The sequence below is a fragment of the Poecilia formosa genome, unplaced genomic scaffold (genome assembly GCF_000485575.1).
Source record: "Poecilia formosa unplaced genomic scaffold, Poecilia_formosa-5.1.2 Scaffold199, whole genome shotgun sequence".
NCBI lineage: Eukaryota > Metazoa > Chordata > Actinopteri > Cyprinodontiformes > Poeciliidae > Poecilia > Poecilia formosa.
Window position 1 is genome coordinate 211,121 of NW_006800138.1, and position 19,538 is coordinate 230,658.

General features: G+C 39.3%; 1 protein-coding gene and 1 long non-coding RNA gene across 2 annotated transcripts; both read left to right on the forward strand.

The window, feature by feature from the left end:
* The first annotated feature begins 1,237 nt into the window (after positions 1-1,237).
* Positions 1,238-12,058, forward strand: pwwp2b (PWWP domain containing 2B). Its single transcript, XM_007566790.2, has 3 exons — positions 1,238-1,738; positions 5,281-7,015; positions 10,591-12,058. The coding sequence occupies exons 1-2, from the start codon at positions 1,599-1,601 to the stop codon at positions 7,013-7,015; spliced, it is 1,875 nt and encodes a 624-aa protein (XP_007566852.1). The 5' UTR covers positions 1,238-1,598; the 3' UTR covers positions 10,591-12,058.
* A 1,515-nt stretch (positions 12,059-13,573) lies between these two features.
* LOC103148150 (uncharacterized) lies at positions 13,574-15,896 on the forward strand. The gene is made up of 4 exons (XR_477321.2): positions 13,574-13,660; positions 14,220-14,417; positions 14,802-14,908; positions 15,503-15,896. It is a non-coding gene; the product is annotated as an uncharacterized LOC103148150 (long non-coding RNA).
* Positions 15,897-19,538: the final 3,642 nt, after the last annotated feature.

Consider the following 19,538-nt stretch of genomic DNA (forward strand, 5'->3'; position numbering starts at 1 on the left):
TTTATTTCCATCCAGTGATGCATTAATTTTTCACCAAGATTTTGTATTAAAGATGGGAGAGATCAACCATTGAGAGATCAACCATTGTGGTAGAAGATAAATCTGAGCTCATCGGATCACACAACTTTCTTACATTTCTCTAACGTCTAATCTTTATGCGCCTTAGCAAATTGTAGTCTTTATCTCCAGTTGGCCTCTCTGATCTGTGGTTTTCTTATGGTTACACATCTGTTCAATCTGAGTTCCTTTCACATTGCTAGTGATGAAAATGCTCTCATTTTCACTGTTACACATTGAACTGAGTTCTGCTGTTGATTTTCTTTGATGTTACCAACCATGATCATTCAGGGGTTTTCCCCCCTCAAAACAATGATTTCCTTCTATCCTTACAGTTTTTAATAATGCAATAAACAGTTCTCAACCCAATTTTTTATGCAATCTTCTTAGATGCCAATGATTTGACTCTTTTTAAACAGAGAAGCATTTTTTTCCCACAATCACAGGATGTCTTTCCACCTGGTTGTTTAATGAAATGAGAAGCTGCTCATTACGTCATCTGGGGTTAAATAACTTTGTTGCCAGCTGAAAGATATTCGCCCAGGCAGTAATTATCCATACCTATTTGCTCAGTTAAATTACTTTGCTTTGTTTTTTTTGGCCAGTGTGTAACATTAGAACACCACAACAGATTTTTAATTACATGTTTCTGATAGTGACTGAGTTAGTAAATGATATATTTAATTAAACTGAGTTAAAGAAAATAAGTTCACTTCTTACTCCCCTTCAAACAGATTAATGCTTATTATTACATTCTCGGTTATGTATGTTTTCTCTTGTCTTACTAGTTATTTGTTTTTTTTGTTCTTTAAACCTGCTTTAAATAATTAAAAAAATAAACATATTTTACTAGCTATTTCTGGGAGATATATCTAAAAGCTTTGTGGAATCAAAAAATAAAGACAACTACTTTTTCTTTGTACTTCTGTTTTCCTCTGCACTTCTCCACTGTAAACCTTGCAATTGTTAGTGTAAGTAAAGGTCATTTCAGAAAGTTGATAAAAAAAAATAGCCTTTCGATTGCAACATAAGATGAATATATTTATAATTTATTTGATTTGAAGCATAAATATTCTATGGATTTAAAAATCCTGAAGCTGTTTTTTTCTGAAAACAACACATTCTGTTCTATTGAGAAATTGTAAACATTTTAAAATAATTTTTTATTCGTTGTACATTTCTTAGTAGCGCAAACATTTTATAGATATTTCTTGATCTACTTGCAAAGTTGCCATTATTCTCTCAGCATGGGCAGCAGGGTGAGGTGAGCAGTAATGAACGGCATCAAACAGAGTGAGGCAGAGAAAAAGGCCAGGCCTCGTCTTGGGGAGATTTTTTTGCTCCTGTAGCACATAGAGCGTGATGTCAGCGGTGGCAGCGCTGTTGTAATGGACTTGGTGGGGGTGATGGCGTCATTTTCTGCCTTAGCGTAGCCTCCTGCTCTCGATAGCGAAGGGGGAGACGGATCGTAGGCCGACGCGACCGTGGCTCCCTTGGCCGGGAGCGAGTACCGCGGAGCCGGACAGAGCACCCCGGGAAACATGGAGGCTGCGGACGAGGAGCTGCGGGCCGGCTCTCGGGTACCTGTCACTATCGATCATGTTGTTAACGACACGCTGGTGGTGACGCTGACCTACCGAGAAAGGAGCTACACGGGGATATTACTCGAGTCCAACAAAAAGTGAGTAATTTTATGGACTTTTTAATTTTTACCAGAAATTATTCTCTGCCATAGCGTGCTAACGGCTATCTGAAATGCTAGCTCCTTAGCTTTGTAGCAGCTAACTGGGCCCTCAGAAAAAAGACATGGGTTATTGTAGCTGACAGGGGAGCTAACGGCTAACTTTGGTGGCTAATCATAAACTGACATTTGACTTTACGTTATAAAACGGCAGAATATCAGTTTTCCGTTGTGAAAACACTGATTTCATTTTATAAGATTAGAGAGTGCAGTGATTGATAACTTATATTGTGCAGCAGCTACTGTTTCTGAATTCATCAATAGCTTATTGTTAGCCTTATCAAATGCTGAAGAAGCTCAAAGAAACTGAATAAAAGCAGGTCGGTGAATCAGACAGTGATGTGTTTATCCACACACATTGATTAAAATGACTTTTCTGCTGTGCCGTTTAAAATAATAAAAAGTATTTGTGTTAATTTGAGGTACATCCCAGGGACCTCTAGTTCATAAGAATCATGGAAAATTACAAATTTAATGGATCATTTGTCATGTTTGGCTGTTTGACTTCATCCAACTTGTAATAATCAGTGACCCTGGTTCTGTTTGGCATTGAAGGCCCTTCTCTGATTATAAGCACAGTCCTGCTCAAGTATAAGAAAAATAAAGGGGTCAAGACTATTGTGACATTATTATTATCTAATTATTTCATGTTTTTGTTTACTTCAACTGTCAGCTCTGTGTTGCGCACCTTAAAAGCCGATGGCTTACACTATTTATAGCCTAGCAGAATCAAAATCTGACCAGCTTTGGCCCTTCTTTATGCAACAGCTCAAGCTGCTCTGAGAACAAACTACTTAAATGAGGGGAAAAGAAGGCCTTGAAATAACCCGAAATAGACCTCTATTCCAGGCCTCGACAAAAACCAAATCTGACTCCTTCTTCCTTTTTGGCTTAGGGAAAATCATTTCCTCTCATTGTTTTTCTCTGCTTTTTAAAGATATCCTTGTGTATTCGTATCATTCAAACTAATCTCCACTATCTAGTTGCTGTATGCCAAGTGAAGTGCCAGCAGCTTTAGTGAATCACTGCTCGTCATATTGTGCGTCCTTGTGCTATGTTTAACAAGCACGGCCTGTTCCCTGTAACAGGCAGCACCGTTCGTGCGCTGTCAGTCGCAGTGGAGGTTAATATTTGGCAGCTTTGGGGCACGTATAGAAAGGTTTGAGAGGAACAAACATCGCCAGGAGACTATAACCCACCGAGCCATGCCAGCTCCTTCTCTCGGGGACGAAAATGGGCTCCCCAAATGTGTACTAATTAATAATCTCACTGCACAGGAGCCCTGAGTAGACGTGGATGCAAAAACAAACTGAAATCTCCTGGTTGCATCTCTGAATCCCGGGTGATTCATGGGATTGTTTTTGTTCAGTCAAATGTTGGGAAGGCGAGGAGGGGGAGCGCCTGGGCATCCTGTAGACTCTTTGTTTGCTGTCTCCTGACTACAGCAGCTCAGCCATGTTACTTTTTTGCCTGCCAGCCACCTCTTGATGACTTCTCGGCCGTTTGGCCTTCATTAGACATGTTTATCGATCCCAGGATATGAAAGAAGATGCGTACAATCAAGCAGGGAAAGTGGGTGATACTATTGCTCTGCTGTTGTAGCCTGAGGCATAAGGAGAGATTACTGCACGGCTCGCTCAGCAGAACCCAACCCCCACTCTATAAGAACTTTGAGAAGGCAGGTGACGAGCAGCGTGGTTCAGTCCTGTCGTAGAGAAACAGAACCGTTCACGTTTCTCTTCTTTTTTTTTTTAGTTATTTTGCTGCTTAATTTTCTCGTGGACTATTTCAACACCTCCATTGACACTTAATAGCACCCTGGTAAAAATATGTGTAAACAACTTTAAAATAAATTAGTCTTTTATGGCAGCAGCTTCATCTCGCATGGAAAAAACAATCAAAACCAAACCTTTCATTTGATTGCATTCATTCATTTGGGGGGGAAAAATACACAATACAAAAAGAACTGGTGCCACACCTTTATTTGTATGCAACAAATGCTACAAAGGGCTTAAGAAAAATCCTACTTAACTTTTCTTTGTTTTAATGATCACAGCATCTCTAACCTTTTAATTATGAATTCATTACTTTTTGTGCCTTTGAGATGTGCACATGACAAGACCAGAACCCTTCAAAACAAAACATGATATAGTTATAATTGAACACCTAAAATTTGAAACAACTAGAGGCAATATCAAAAATATCTTCATAGGTAATTATTGGTGATTTGTTGATAAGATTAGCATCTTGGGGCACGGTCTCATTAGCAACCATTAGATGACATCTACATCCCAGCTGGGTTTCTATTGAGACCATTGCACAAAGAATACAGAAACATTTGTCTGTCCTACCATCCCAAATTTAATTGTGTAGACTTGTCTACATATTACTTGTCAGACCCTGAGTCAGGACTGGGTAAAACCTCTTTTTTTTTATCCATAACTTTGAGTATAAAGTCAGGATGTAGTATTTTTTTATTTTCCAGTGGCCCTAATCCTGTTCTCTAGTCCACACATAGAGGAGTAGCTGTAAAGTCAATAACTAAATACATTTTTGCCAGTTGGTAATCTGCACTTAATTTCACTGCACTGGTTTAGAACTTTTGATCAGATTAATAAAACTGTAATCTATTCATGATTAGGTTTACCTTCTTATGGATTTTTGTGTATGAATTAGATGAGTTTCTTGTAAATAAGTTTGTACTGAATTAAACTTCAGTCAGATGAGAAGAAAAACTCCAGGTGGTGTAAAATACAGGATCAATATCTCACTAAGAATCTGATTGCCACTTTTCGGTATGGAGGAGGATTGGTTATGGTGTGGGCTGTGGGCTGCCCTGTGCTACGTTGGACTGTCGCACAGGGCATTCTGGGTAAATACAACCAAAACAAATGTGCGAGTCTAGCGCTAGGATTTGAAATGGCTCTTTTATCTTTTACCAAAGACAAAACAGAAATCCTACAATGGCTAAAATCTGACATTGCTTCATTTTTGCTTACATTTCAAGTTGCTCTCAGTGTCTCTTTCATAGGTTTTTATGTAGTTTCCTTCAGTGGTTTTTGGTGCAGCGCCACCACAGGCGAGGAGGGGAACAAGTTTTTCAAAGGGTTTGATTTGTTTGACACAGTGCAGTGTGAAAGTGAACTGCAGCAGCTGAAAATGCAACAAATGTTTCAACTTTGGTCCCCAATCTGAGTCTAACGGATGATCTGGAGTGAAAACCCCTAAATCAAATCTGGTGGTCTTTCTTGGACAGTTGAAGGATGTTTTAGTGATGTTTGGCTGTCTCAACACCGAATTGGCTCAGAAAAGATTAAACCAGCCATTACCCAACGTTCTATACAAAAAATTCTCAATTTAAAGTTTGAGAGCTTATGCTACTTCCATAAAAGATTTATTTATTGTACTGCTTTTATGTGTGCCAATGTACATTTCTGATATGCAAGTAATTTACACTATTGTGTTTCTTTTCTGGACTTTAGGACTGGACTCTTCTGTCTGCCAGATTTCACAGCTAAACTTGGTGATTGCCCCATCACGAAGCCAGACTGTGAAATCCCAGAAATCTTGAACGAGGAGCCGGTTGCTAAATCTCCGAGCCAGGCCTCACACAGACCAAAGGATGAAAACTCGGTCCCTGAAAGCAGCGAACCAACAGCACCTCTGCGTCCACCCTGCCCCATCCCCACGCCCGTGCCAGCCGGACAGACTCCTTTCCCTCCTTATTTTGAAGGAGCGCCGTTCCCTCCGCCTTTATGGGTGCGCCACACCTACAGCCAGTGGGTACCTCAACCCCCTCCGCGACCAATCAAGAGGAAGAAGAGGCGGTCGCGAGAGCCGGGACGTATGACCATCAGCACCATTCGACTGCGGCCGCGGCAGGTTCTGTGTGAAAAGTGTAAAAACACACTTAATAGCGACGAGGACAGCAAAGACGGCATTAGCAACACTAAGACTTCTAGAAAAGAGAATACTCTGCAGAGTGACGATGACGGGGATTATAAGGACAACCCGGCGAAGCTGTCGAGAAAAGAGGACGTCATCACAACGAAGGACGCTAAAAGACGAGAAAACGCCCCTGTCCCCGACGGCAAGCGCTTCCGAAAGGACAAAAGGGGCGAGGCTGAGGTTGAGAAATACGCAGCAAGTGATGTTATCCCTCACAGCCCTGTCATAAAGATTTCCTACAGCACTCCACAGGGGAAGGGGGAGGTCATGAAGATCCCATCCCGGGTGCATGGCTCAATCAAACCCTTCTGCCCAAAACAGCTGGTGCAGAACGGCGTGGGAGGAAATGGCAAGAGGTCCACGGACGCCACCAAGGACCAGCGGCACATTTTGGACGCCACTAGGTCCGGCCTCACTGTCTCTATTCCAAAACTCAAACTAACCCGACCTTTCACAACGGTGAACCAAGGCTCGTCCTGTCCAAAGATCCGATTGAGACCGCCGCAGAGCCAGGGAGAGGAGACCATGATGGAGTACGAGGCGGAACTGGTTGGGGGCAGCCGGAGACGGAGCCCCAGGGGGCCCGGTTCCTGCATCCCCCACTCTGAAGACTCTGGGGAGGGGAAGAACTCGTTGGAGTTGTGGTCAGGGAGTTCTGGGGAGGAGGCAGACCGCAGCCACAGCGACCTGACCCTCCTGATCAACTTCCGGAAGCGCAAAGCGGACTCATCCAGCCTATCCGTGTGCAGCAGCGACAGCCTGGACGAGTCCAAGTCCTTCAGCTCCGAAGGGACGTCGCCAGAGCTGTGCGACCTAGCACCGGGCGAAGACCTGTCCGTCACCTCGTCTTCCGTGACGCCGCGCGAGGATTGCAAGACGGTGCCGCCGCTCACGGTGCGCCTCCACACTCGCAGCATGACAAAGTGCGTAACGGAGGAGGGCCACGCCGTGGCGGTGGGCGACATCGTGTGGGGGAAGATCCACGGCTTCCCCTGGTGGCCGGCCCGCGTGCTCAGCATCAGCGGCACCCGGAAACAGGAGTCCGACGGCTGCGAGGCCCAGTGGCCCCAGGCCAAGGTGGCGTGGTTCGGCTCGCCCACCACCTCCCAACTATCCGTAGCCAAGCTGTCGCCCTTCAGAGAGCTCTTCAGGTCCCGCTTCAACCGCAAGAAGAAAGGGATGTACAGGAGAGCCATCTTGGAAGCAGCCAAGGCCGTGGGTCACATGGGACCAGAGATTACGTCACTGCTTTCCCACTGCGACACGTAGGTCAGTCCCAGTTCGTACAGGACTCAGTTAAGATCTCACAGACAACACAACTGTATAAAATCAGCACCTCCGCCTAAAAAAAATAGCAGCTCATCCTTAAAAATCAGCGCCTTCTCAATAAAAAAAATCAACACTTCTACCTTAAAATGATCAGCACCTCCAATGAATAAATAGAGAAAATAAAACAGTGCTAATACCAGCAGGGATTTGAACACTACTGAGTTGTTGGAAGCAGTGATGGTTAAAGAGTCTAAACAGAAAAGTCCCACTTTTTCCCGTCTGGCTGCATTTCTGGCCAATATTTGTTGTGCTTATTCAAACAGTTCCAAAGTATTAAGGTCTAGAAAGACATAGTTTGATTAGTTTAGTCTGCATCGCTGTGGAAAAAAGAAGATTGTGAAGAGAAGGATGTTTTTTCAAAAAGGAGTCATTTCTCTTATTTAAGCATTGAAACTCATAATTTAGACTTTTCAACCAGAAAGCAGATATTTTAGTTCAGACGGTGAAACCCATCGTTGGATGAGCCAGTCCAGATTTGACGTCCTGAGTGGGACAGATTTGGAGACGGAGCTTATCTGCATTTGTCAGCTAACTTTAGCACAGTGTTGTTTGATGATCTGAGGAACATACAGATGATGAACCTGCATTTCCACAGTAAACATTTTCTACTTAAATGTTATAAGAGCCTCAGGAACCAGAAGTTTTAAATTTTAACATGGAAATTGTGTTCTAGGATTGTAAAAAAACAAAATGACTCCATCCTGGTCAGTAAAAACCTGATCAGTTCTTCTCTAGTTAATTTGTTCTTTAACTGATTCTAAGATGATCTAAATCCAACTTCAAGAGTTCAGTCAACATTCAGCTGTTATGTAACATTTTGTTATGTTAAGTGTAGCTTGTTCCAGCCCACACTTTGTAGATTTACCTTTCGATAAATCACAGCTACAGCTGTTTTTGAGATTTATCATCTAAAGCAAAGGTGTTCAAAGAGAGGCTCGGGGGCCATTTGTGGCCCTGGACTGATTTTGTTTGGCCCTCTAACCACAATTCAAGAATACATTAAATGAACTAGGACAAAACTACATTTAAATTCAAATCTACTTTCAAAGATGTTAATTTGACACAAAGTGATCGTATTTTCCAAGCTCTCTTTTTGTTGTCATGTCATGGTAACCTGGACCACATCTACTACATATTGACTTGTACTCTGAAGTACACCAAATCTGCTTTTATTTGCTGTGTTAAAACTTGGCTAAATACAGAAGTGTTTTCAGATGCAGACTGACTTGGATCCTGTTTTTATTGCTGAGAACAGGCAAAATATTGTTTCAGTTTTCTTCAGTCGAGCCCAAAATAATAAGCAGACTGGATGCCTCTTAACTTCTTCTTCAAGGTTCAAAGAGTTTCTGTCATTTCAGCACATGTTAAAACATGAGGTGGAACGAAACTCTGATCCCAGTTTAAGCCTCATAACATTAATAAAAGGTATGAAATAAAATTTCAAAAAACTAACTAGTATAAGTAGCAAAATTAGTTGGAAACTTGGATTCTCAGTTGGATTTAGACCTGGACTTTGACTAGGCTGTTGTAACATGACAACGCTTTAATGGCAGTTATGTGTTGTACTGTTGGAAGATGAACATGATGTATGGCCTGCAACTGAGGATTATTTTAGGAATCAATATATCAATTTCATCCCTATTTGAATGCCTGACAGAAACTTTAATTTTGATCTCATCTGGCTGAGATTCAAGCGTCGAATTTAGTTTTGATATTTTTGAACTTCCTCCCTGACCCGTCTGCTGTGCTGCTTTGTCTTCATAGAGCTTCATAGAGCCGTTTGCTCTCCAACGAACAAATAAGACACAGGTGGACCTCGTTTACCAGTCAGCAGACTTCTGAAGGCAGCTAATCTGGATTTTATTCAGGGATGTCAGTGAAGTTAACTGCCACATAAAATCCCAGCCAAATACGGAACAGAATAAGTTCTGTTTTTGCAAGGTATCACTGATTTTTGGAGCCATTAAAAAAAAATAAAAAAAGCAGAGTTATTGCGTCTTGCTGTCGTTTCAGTACTTTTAAATCCAGAGAGCAGATTCAGCCAAGTTAAATCTGTTGAACTGCATAAGCATGTGGTTTCAGTTGTGTGTCAAAAGCACTTTGTCATGCGTCTGTTCTGAGCTCCTTCCTCTGGTTTCTGGGGGTTAGTGACCGAGAAAACGCAGCTGCTGCACCAGCAGCAAGCGCAGGTCTTTGACGCGCACTTCAACGTGAAAGCCTGTCGTGTTTACAGAGGCAGGCCTGCGTTTTCCAGCTCCTTTATTTGCTCTGTTGTGAGGACAAACTGAAAAGGAACTGAGACTGGCCTCTATTAGCTGCTTTTTTCCAGGCATCATACAGGAAGCGCTTTTCTTGATTCCTCGGCCACATAACGGCCCGAAGCGGTGGGAAAAGCTGCTGACGTTCACCTCAGAGTTCCTCCATGTTAAAAATGTCACAATTTACCGACCTGCCAAAATTTTCATACCCATTCTGGTCACTTTATATCCACAAACCTCAGTCTATACAAGGATTTTATGTAAAAGAGACACAAAGTAAATCCAGTCCATCTGTGTCTAATCTGACCTGAGTGTAAATCCAGATGTTCCCTGAAGGCGAAGGAGGTTTTTAAATGAACAAACGGCATCATGACGACCGAGGCGATGAAACTTGGTGGTGGCAGCATCATGCTGTGGGGAGGTTTTTCTTCAGGAGGGGAGAGTTGATGTAAAGATGAATGGAGCTTCAAATAATTGCTTGAAGTCATGATGCTTCAAGTACTTATTGTTTTAATATTATTTTGACAAGTAATTGGATAAAAATTTGGCACGTTCAGCCTATTTTTCATTTAACCTCTTAAACCTTTGAATACAAAATTAGAAATGGATTAAAAGGTGCAAATACACAAATTATTTATGTGCCTTTTTAAATACAAAATTGAACATTTTGTTGCCTAAAATACAATAACATCTTTAATGAACGTTTGATCATTTATAGCAAAGGATGCAGCTAAAAAACTACTTCTAATGTCAACTGGAAAAGCCATTTTGTTTGATTTAACATTAATACACTGTAGAGGATAATCTTAATTATTTTTTTGTATTAACAGATTAATTGTTGGATAGCAAAAGTTGCTTATTTTTACATTTCATTTACAGAATTTGAAGCTCTGCATATTTACAGATTTTTTTTTTTTATCTTAAAATTCAAAATGTTTACATTTGTAGAACAGTTTTGGATTAATGAGTGTTTTTTTTTCAGGAATTTGCCTTTTTTGAGTCTGTACACTCCAGTTAACAATTAATTGATTACTAAATGAGTTGAGGATTATTTCAATAATTGATTAACTCAATTAATTGTTTGAGCCGTAGATGGAGCTACATGCAAACCTTTAACAGGTGAAAATTGTTTGTCATTACTTTATCTATCAGAAAACCCCATTAAAATACTCTCACCTGAGTGGTTGAAGCTTGATTAAAGGAGCGTGAATAGTTCATTGCTTCAGCTGATTGGGTTTGTCTGTATTTGTCCTGCAGAGGCTGAGGACCAAACGGACGTCTCCGAGGTTTTTCTGGATTCTCAGACTCGGTCATCAAGGCCCGGGAGTGGGAGTACGTGCCGTTGCCATGGCTACTATTTATATACCTGTTTTTTTGTTTTGTTTTGTTTTTTTCACAAGGCTGGCAGAAGATGGATTATTATTATTATTATTATTATTATTGAAACTGGATAAGGGAGCAAAATGGAAAAAACAAACAAAAAAAAATAGCAAAAGACCAGGAATCTCATGGGTCTTCTATGAACTCTGAACTTTTTGTTATTTTCTAGGTTTTATCATATTTCTATAGAGCCGCATAACAAACACTACATGGATCCAAATGTATTTATTCTCCTTCAGTCCTCCTTCCCTGATAGTTTTTTGGAAAACCCTTCTAGTTTGCTGCTGTTTTTCCACGTCTGAAAGTCTTACTCTTCACTTTTGAAAATGTGAACGCTCCAGACAGCAACATTCGGAGGATGCGTTCGGACCGAAGTCCAGAGTCAGTCGTGTCTGTCCCCCCAGCCCCGTTTCAGTTCTTCACTAGTCAGATATCCTGAAAACCATCTTTACATTTAATTATTTAAAGTGACACATTTTAAAGGAAAAAAAAGCACTTTATCTGTACCTTGGTGGCCTGCTGTGAGCTCACTGTCTGAAACGCTATTGAGAGATACAAACTCGATAGTCGGCAGCGGAGCGCAGAAGTCTTTGTGGTCGACTATCTATGGCCTTGGAGATACAAAACTAAAACCCTATTTTTTTGTTTCTTATTTTATTTTAAAAGTTAAATCCATAAGAAAACCAGACAAAATGTTTTTGTTTTTCTTGACACTCACTACAAAAACAGATCCCCTGGTAAACATTTGTCACCAACCCCCCCCCCCCACCCCCCACCCCATGCGTCATCAGTTAAAGCTTTATGAATTACTTTCATTCAGAGGAAAAAATACAAATAAATACCATGCTGTAATAATACTGTGAATTCAGCTGCTGACTGGGACTGAAGGACAAACGAAGCAAAAAGCTGGCTTGCAACTCGTCGCAGTATTTCGGGCGAAATGGCGACTGCAGCACTGGCTTTTAGTGACTTTAGCGTTGTAAATCCAGTGCAGTGAAGCGGTCAGTATTTAAGAGTTAACCGAAGATTGCACAGGCACGACTCCTTTCTTCCAGCCCAGAACCGGAAAAGCAGGCTCAGTTTAGGTGACAGAATTATAATTATTAATATTATTATTATTTTTCAAAAAGAGCTGCTCCCTTCTTCCTGTTTTGATAATCTTCGTTGTGAAGCTGTTGTCAGGTGCAGCTGGAGTGTACGCCTGAGAAGGAAGGCAGTCGTCTTCCCATGGATGAGCAACATGGCCGTTTACTGCTGCCCACGTCAGTCAATGCTATTGACTACTTTCTTTTCTTTTTTCTTTTTTTTACCTGTACTGTACATAAAATAAAATATACAAGCAATATTGGTGCAGTTGTGTATAATTTGTGGCTATTAAAAAGGTCTTAAAACATAAAAAAGAGACTTTTAAAGTGATGCTTTATAAGCAAATATTATGGTTAATATGAATTCAAATTAATATATTGCGTTAGAAAAAAGATTTTTCACGGTTGTCCAGCTCTGTGACGTATAACGGTTATTGTAGACAGAAAAAATAAGTTAATTTCTGCCAAAAAAGTTAAAAAAAATTAGATTAATCTCAGAAATTTTCTAGAAAAAAGAAAATTTCTGTATTTAAAAAGTAAAACTTTTGCCTCAAATTTTGGGATTAATCTCTGGAATTTATGAGAAAAAAACATGGAAATTTCTGAGTTTCAAAATTTTAAAATGAGTTTTGAAACTCAGATTTCCAGATTTTTCTATAAAATTTCAGAGATTAATCTCAAACTTAGTTTTTGGATAAATTGCAGAAGGCCATTAATGAAGCTTAATGTTTTTATTCCTGTATCCAAATAATATTGGAAAGTTTAGTGGAAGAAAAAGTTGCACAAACAGCTGGAGTTGGTGTTTTAAAAGCAGCCACTGACAGAGCTATCCAGGAAGTGGACCACAAATGTCACATTGTGTTAAGCTTCAGCAGAACCACAATCATGAATTAACAGATAAAAACGTAAAACATATTTTATAATATTCTAATTTAATAAGATAGATTAATACATATTTTATAATATTCTAATTTAATAAGATAGATTAATACTTTTTCCTCAATAACTTATTAAACATGTCTCTTATTTGAGTTTCTGAACCCAGGCAAAAAAGTAAATATTGGTGAAATGTAAAAGAAACAACTACAATTTTGACTTTTAATTTTAAAACACTGTAATTTTAACTGTTATTAAATTTGTTGTATAGAATCTCCCTCTTTTTGCAAAAATATTAAACTCAGTATGGATTGGTTTATCCCTTATCAGAATTATATAAAACTTGCAAGCGTTTTGGAGAAAAGGGTTATAAAAAGGCTGTTCTTTACTGTTTTTTTTTATACTAAATGTACTAAAAACAAAATTTGTAGGTTTGGCATCTGGACAATAAACTGCTCTCATACCAGGCATTTATTAATCGTGTGTAAGGTATGTAAACTTCTTGGGTTGTTATTGTAAAATGAAATATTTATTGGAGATAAAAGCCAGATGTTTCTCATGGGTGCATTCCCTGAATTATATCAGCAAATACTTTGCTTAAATGGGAAAATGCCTCTGATTAATGATGAGTGGGCTGTTCATTCAACCAACTAAAAAGATATTAATCTAATCCAGAACTCAAGAAGCACTCTGAAAATTGGGGCATGTGTCCATGTTTGAATCTTCAACCAACACAAACTCAAATATTAGACTGCATAGAGGGGAGATACAAAGATCTAAAGGTCTCCAAAACGACCAGAGACCTTAACTTTTCCATTTCTGATACCGTTAGGAAACCAGCCAATCAGGCAGCTCCATTTTTTTTTCTCTTGCCGCTGATTGGCTGTATTCTCTTAAGCGGAAATACAGAAGGATGTAGCTGTTACCTTCTGCGGCAGCGCCAAGACCATTTGACGGATTTCTTGCGGTTGTTAATGCATATTAAGGTATATTTGGTGGTCAAACGATTAAAATAGACAGCTATAAGTGTTTTTAGATGGAGTCTGAAGTATTAGCGGATTTTAGCTATTCGCGGGTGGATAACCCTGCGAATAGCAGGGCTTCAATAACGCTTGTTTGTCTTTTTTAGCGCAGTATTTTGAAGCTGTATAGTGTCGTATTTTCTTCAAGTTGACTTGACATTGAAGCCAAGAAGCCTTTTTTATTGCTATTGCTATGAGTTGAAGTTAGTTTTAGAGTAACTAAAGTGCTTTAGTCTGATGAAACCAAACTTAAAGTAGCAGTTGGGCCTGTTACTTTTTAATTTCTTGCTAGGTTTCAGATTGTTAAACAAGGGCTGCTGCTTTGGCTTCTATTTCCATGTGGAAATAATTTTACATTTTTCTAAAACGTTGAAAGGACTCATTTTTCCAGTGTAGCAGGTTATGACAGAGTAGATAACCTCCATTTTGTTTGTTGTTTCTCCCTTACTCCACACCCCTCAACACATCCAGAAAGCTGATCCGTGTCAGACGTGTTGATTTGTTGTCTCCTTGCTTTAAATAGGACTGGTTAGATATGTCTGTTGCATAACCAGTCTGTGCAGCACAGAGGATAGGATGGTCAGAGTGAAGTGACCCATGCCTGGCGATGTTCAGGCCGGATCCTTTCAGCTCTTGGTTCAATCCTTCCCCCACAAACCCACCTCACAGCTGTTTCCCGAGGACCGCGGCCCAAAGTAAACGAACCAGTGAGGCCTGAATGGTGGGTGTCACAATGGATAGTCTAGAAATAAACCAGTTTGAGCTTTAAAGGTCAACACTATCTCGGCTACCACCTGTAATGTAGCTGGGCTCATTCATTGGATCCTTCTGTTGACTAATTTCTTCTGTTAGATGATATTTTTGTTTGCCTGGTTTTAAAACACCAGGGATAACAGTTTCATATTTACCAGTAACCTTAGTAGGAAGTAAAAAACAAACAAACCTGAAACTGTGACAAAATGTGCTTCAGTCTCATGAAACCAAACTTGAACTTGGCCATAATTTCAAAAGCTACATTTGGCACAAAAACAGCTCTTAAGCATAACCAAAAGAGCTCCATGAACCACTGTGAAACAATATTATTAACTGGGGTTACTTTTTTCAGATGGAGCCGAGTTTTTCTTCAAGATGGATAAAGTTATGAATTGTTCAAAACCCTTGTGGTTCCAGAAAACTGGATATGAAGAGGAAATGTACATTTTTGGCATCACAGTGAGTAGAAGCATAAACACAAACGAACAAGAGTAACTTCATGAAAGTAATACTGAAGATCTGGAAATGCTTAGCCATGGTTTCATAACTAAATTTGACAGAAAAAAACAAGTTCAAGTGAAGTAAACTGGTGAGGTTTGAATGCAAATGTAAAAAGCAGGAAGTGTACCATAGTGCAAGGCATTCTGGGTAAAAAACAAAACAAAACAAAAGGAACTGTTCGTGGTCTTTTACCAATAAATCTGTATTTATCTTCAGATTCCTCAAAATGAAGATTTTATATTTTTTATATATTCATCAGCATTTTCTTCTGCAAAGTCTTAAAAAATGAGAGAAACAAATAATTAAATTTCCATTAATTGATGCATTGCACTAAAAGCTCCAGTGTTTTCAGTACAGCATGTCCTAACCACGCAGGATTGAACAGGAGTCCCAGTGTTGACATGAAAACAAGCGCACCTTTGCACATGCTTTCACAACAAACATGCTCTGCTTTGGGGTAATCTCGGAGTTTCCTGGAGTCGACATGGAACCACATCTTTCATTCATTATAACATCTCAGTAAAACATTCCCTGTGTTCCTCTCATGGACAGATGTGCACTGGAAAATAAAGTTGCATCACTCCTTCCCCCAACATCTTCCTCCTTCATGGATCAGCGGAGCCTAAATCTGGAACAAAGACGGGGGAAAAAAATACGAGACACATGGCAGCGAGATGCTGTGTGCAATTACTGCTAATGATATGCCTCCATGCAAGCTGCGGCCTTAATTAACTTTGCAGGAAGCCAGGCCTGTGCGAGCTCAGCGTGAGGGGATGCAGACCCAGAACTTGAAGCCAAAGCTAAGAAAGCACACCTGTCCTTGACGTTGTTCAGACAAACACGCCTGTTATCCCAGATTAGACCTGTTGGGTGGTCCTGAGTGAAGAGTAACATGATACAGATGTTGGAGGTTTTATCCTGCAAAACGGAGCTAAAACTGAGGCTCGCACAAGAAGTTCTGGTCGGGATGAGGCTAACTGGTAGTGGCAGGGGTGGATCTTAAAATGGAACCAGAGGAAGAGGACAATTACAAGCTGCATTTCCATTACAAGTGCTCAAGACTTTGTCTCTATTCCACTAATGTCAGCAAAAACACAATTTTGCAATATGGTGTTTCTAATAAATAAGACAAATAATTAAAATGACACATGAATAAGTTTGTTCACGTGATGCGTCATTAAAAAACACACCGCACCATCTTTCTCCTCCCACTTCCTGTCGTCTTCTTTGTCTTTTCTGCCAGTAGTAACATCCGGTTGTTGATCACATGACTCACATGATGCAAAAAAATAAAATTGTTTCCATTGTAGTTTTGCGAAATACACACATTTTGATATAGCTGAAAATCATCATCCTAGCGCCAAACCTTTTGATGGAAAAATATGTTTTTTCTATTTAGCAGATTTATTTTCGTAATTTCACAATTCCCAATTATATGGTCAAAGGAAACACAGCCACAAACACACACTCAAAATAATTAATTCATTGTTAAATGTGACAATAATCATAAAGTTTATGGGTTATTTCTGACATTTTAATGCATTAACTTTACCCAAAGAGCTGAGGTGGGTAGTAACTAGATACATCTACTCAGATACATTTACTTGAATAACGTTTTAGAAAAAAATTTACTTTTAGGAATATTTTTACTGCATTGTGCATTCAGGTTTTACTTGAGTAATATTTTTATGGAGTTAAACATACAGTATATTTTACTGTTGTTTCAAGGAGAACCCCTCACGATGTTCATTCTGTAAGTGAGTTCTTGCAAAACATAAAAATAAAAAAACAGGAATGCAAATTGTAAGATATTTGCATTACAGACTGTTAGTATTAGTTTCATAGTATTTTATGATTTGGAAATAGCTACATCTGTTATTTTGGAATAATTATCTATTTGTATTAGTTTTTTTATTTTATTTTATTTTAGTTTCCAAAATTTAGATATAATCTTAAATTTTTTTTCCATCTGGTGACATTATTTTGAAGCATTAAATCAGATGTTCTGATCAGTTACTCAGTACTTGAGTTGCCTTTTTATTTGATATATTTTGCTTTAAATGGGTAAAATATGTTGAGGTATTGCTACGTTTACTTGAGTACAACTTTTATGTTCTCTACCCCTCTCTTCCCTTCATCCTTTGACTAAATAAGAAAAATATTCTGTCTTTTTAACTATATTCTTTAAATTGTGTATTTCACCTTGCTGGAAAAATTCAAATCATTGCATAATGAATCAATCAAGTTTATTTGTATAGCACATTTCAGCAGTTCATAAAGTACTTTACATCATAAAAACACAAAAATCTAAAATTGAAACATTACATTTTGCCAAGTGCCGTCATTACACATCAAAAAATGTGTTAGTGTTTCATTTATTATGGTTCAAAAGCAACTCTAAGCAGGTGGTTTAATGACCTAATGCATAAATCATGACTTCATCCAGTTTCTACCACCATCATTTTCTTGTTTTCCTTTTCACCCACCGCAGCAGATGCTGTTTGGCGTATGAAAACGCACCACTATAACCTTTTAAGGGCATAAAAACAATGAAAACCATCCCGCCTAACGGGTTAGAAGTTTATTCAACGCATTCCACCTTTGGCTGAAGTTGCAAAACAAATGGTAGGGTAACTCCAGAAGCACGGCGTTGGCTCCTGTTCAGAGCCATGCCCAGGAGAACTGTCACCTTCTTTGTCCTTGATGTCTCGCAATCATTTCTCATTCCTGCCGTCTGTATCGGCAGGCAATTTTTGCTGCCTGAGCTTTTTTAAACGAAGTCGTTTTTATTGATTCCAGTTAATCATTCGGGGATTGATTGCTTCACTCCTGGCTTTCAGTAGCAGATTTAGGATGGTATAGGGTTGGACAACATCCAGAGTTTGATACCTTTAAAGCTTCCTGAACGACACATGTTGTTACTCTGATGTTACAGCATGAATTACACAATAATTACTTAATTATTCCTGTTCCATAAGAGAATCGTGCCTTTATTATAGTAGATCAACATGGCAAATGTTAGAGCTAATTAACTAATCCAAAGGTTTATTTGTTGCCTACAAAGTGAGAAAGCAGTCATAGTTTGTATCAAACAGATTCTCCTTCAATCAGCTCTGCTTCTGCGCAGTTTTCCATGGTGTTACTTCACATCACAAATACTGACTCTTTTTTTAGCCTGTTTGTTTGACAGTTTCTTCTTTTACCAGTTTTTACAATTACTCGTCTATGCCACAGGCTTGTATACAAACAAGTAGTTGGACTTGGTTAAAATGTTAGTTGACTTAATCTGTAACTAATTAATCACAATTAAGTTTTTTTAATATGAAACTTAATATGGACCAAATAAGATTTTCAACTCAAAAACCTCATTGAGTTGAAATGTCTATTGAAAAAATAGACCTATGAGATCAACAACAAAGATACTTTTTGTTTTAAATCTGTTATTTAGCTCATTCAACCATCAAATTGGTGCAAAGTGCTGCTTTAAGTGGATCATTTTGAGCAAGTCCTCTAGAAATGTGGACTGTGGACGCTGACGTTAGCATTGGGCTCCTGTGCTCCTGCAACATGTTTAGCATTGAGATGCTATTTTAGGCTCCCACTTTAACACAACAATAGTCATTTCCAGCATCCCATCAGATCGTTTTTTGGAGCAGTAGGCCAAGAGAAGTGGCTTTACAGTCCATCATTGTTGTTTGCGGATGTCATTTGTGTGTCAGATTTACGGGCGTACCAGAAACGAGCAACAGTTCTGGCTGGAACCTTTGTAATAAAAAAGGTAAAGCCATTAGGACAGGGTTGAAAGAAGATGTCATTTGAATCATTTCTGTGTTGATTTGGCATTTTGTTTCCTGAAAGACCTGTTTACCACCCTTTCCACTGTGGGTTTATGTGCAAAAGCCATCAGATTTCAAATTAAAATCTCCTGGTATCTGACATTTGGATTCCCAGGACCGTAGGAAAGAAAAAGGCCTGCAGCATTACAAATCCTTCACCATAATAAACAGCAGACATCACTTCACGCCAAACCCATCTGCAGTGTTTGTTGCTCCTAAGCTGGGCCCACATTACACTATTTTGTCAGACTTTAACTGTGTGAAGGGAACCAGCCCAACTTCAGTCACAATCAAACAAACATGTCTGAATGCTTTGAGGCAGTCAAACATTTCCAAACAGCCCAATTTTCCGTCTCTGCTAAGCGAGCGAAAAGTCCTGACAGGCAATTAGCAAACACCTGGTGGAAGTATGTTTCTGCTGAGCTACATTTCAGACCAAAGTTCCCAAGAATACTTGTAAACGGCATAGTGGAAGAGCATTGTTGCGATAATGAAGTGTCGGAAAGAGCAAGAGCTTCTTAAAGAGATCGAGGCTCGATTTGTGAAGTCAAATGTCTTGAAATGGACAGCATATTTATAGCAACTGAAGGTGACATAGTTACCTGATGGAAACCACATAATGCTGCCCCTTTGTGCTGCTGTAGTGTGAACATAACTTTGCAAATTATTAATGGTAGGAAAGCTTCTCCAACTCTAAAGATGGAGCTAAAAAACTATTAAAACATTGGCACTGATGGCTGTTTAATTGATTT

Bases quoted from the DNA above. Each gene is read 5' to 3' on its own strand.
- pwwp2b (XM_007566790.2), top strand. From the start codon at position 1,599: ATGGAGGCTGCGGACGAGGAGCTGCGGGCCGGCTCTCGGGTACCTGTC. The intron at 1,739-5,280 runs GTGAGTAATTTT...TCTGGACTTTAG, and splicing joins TTACTCGAGTCCAACAAAAA to GACTGGACTCTTCTGTCTGC.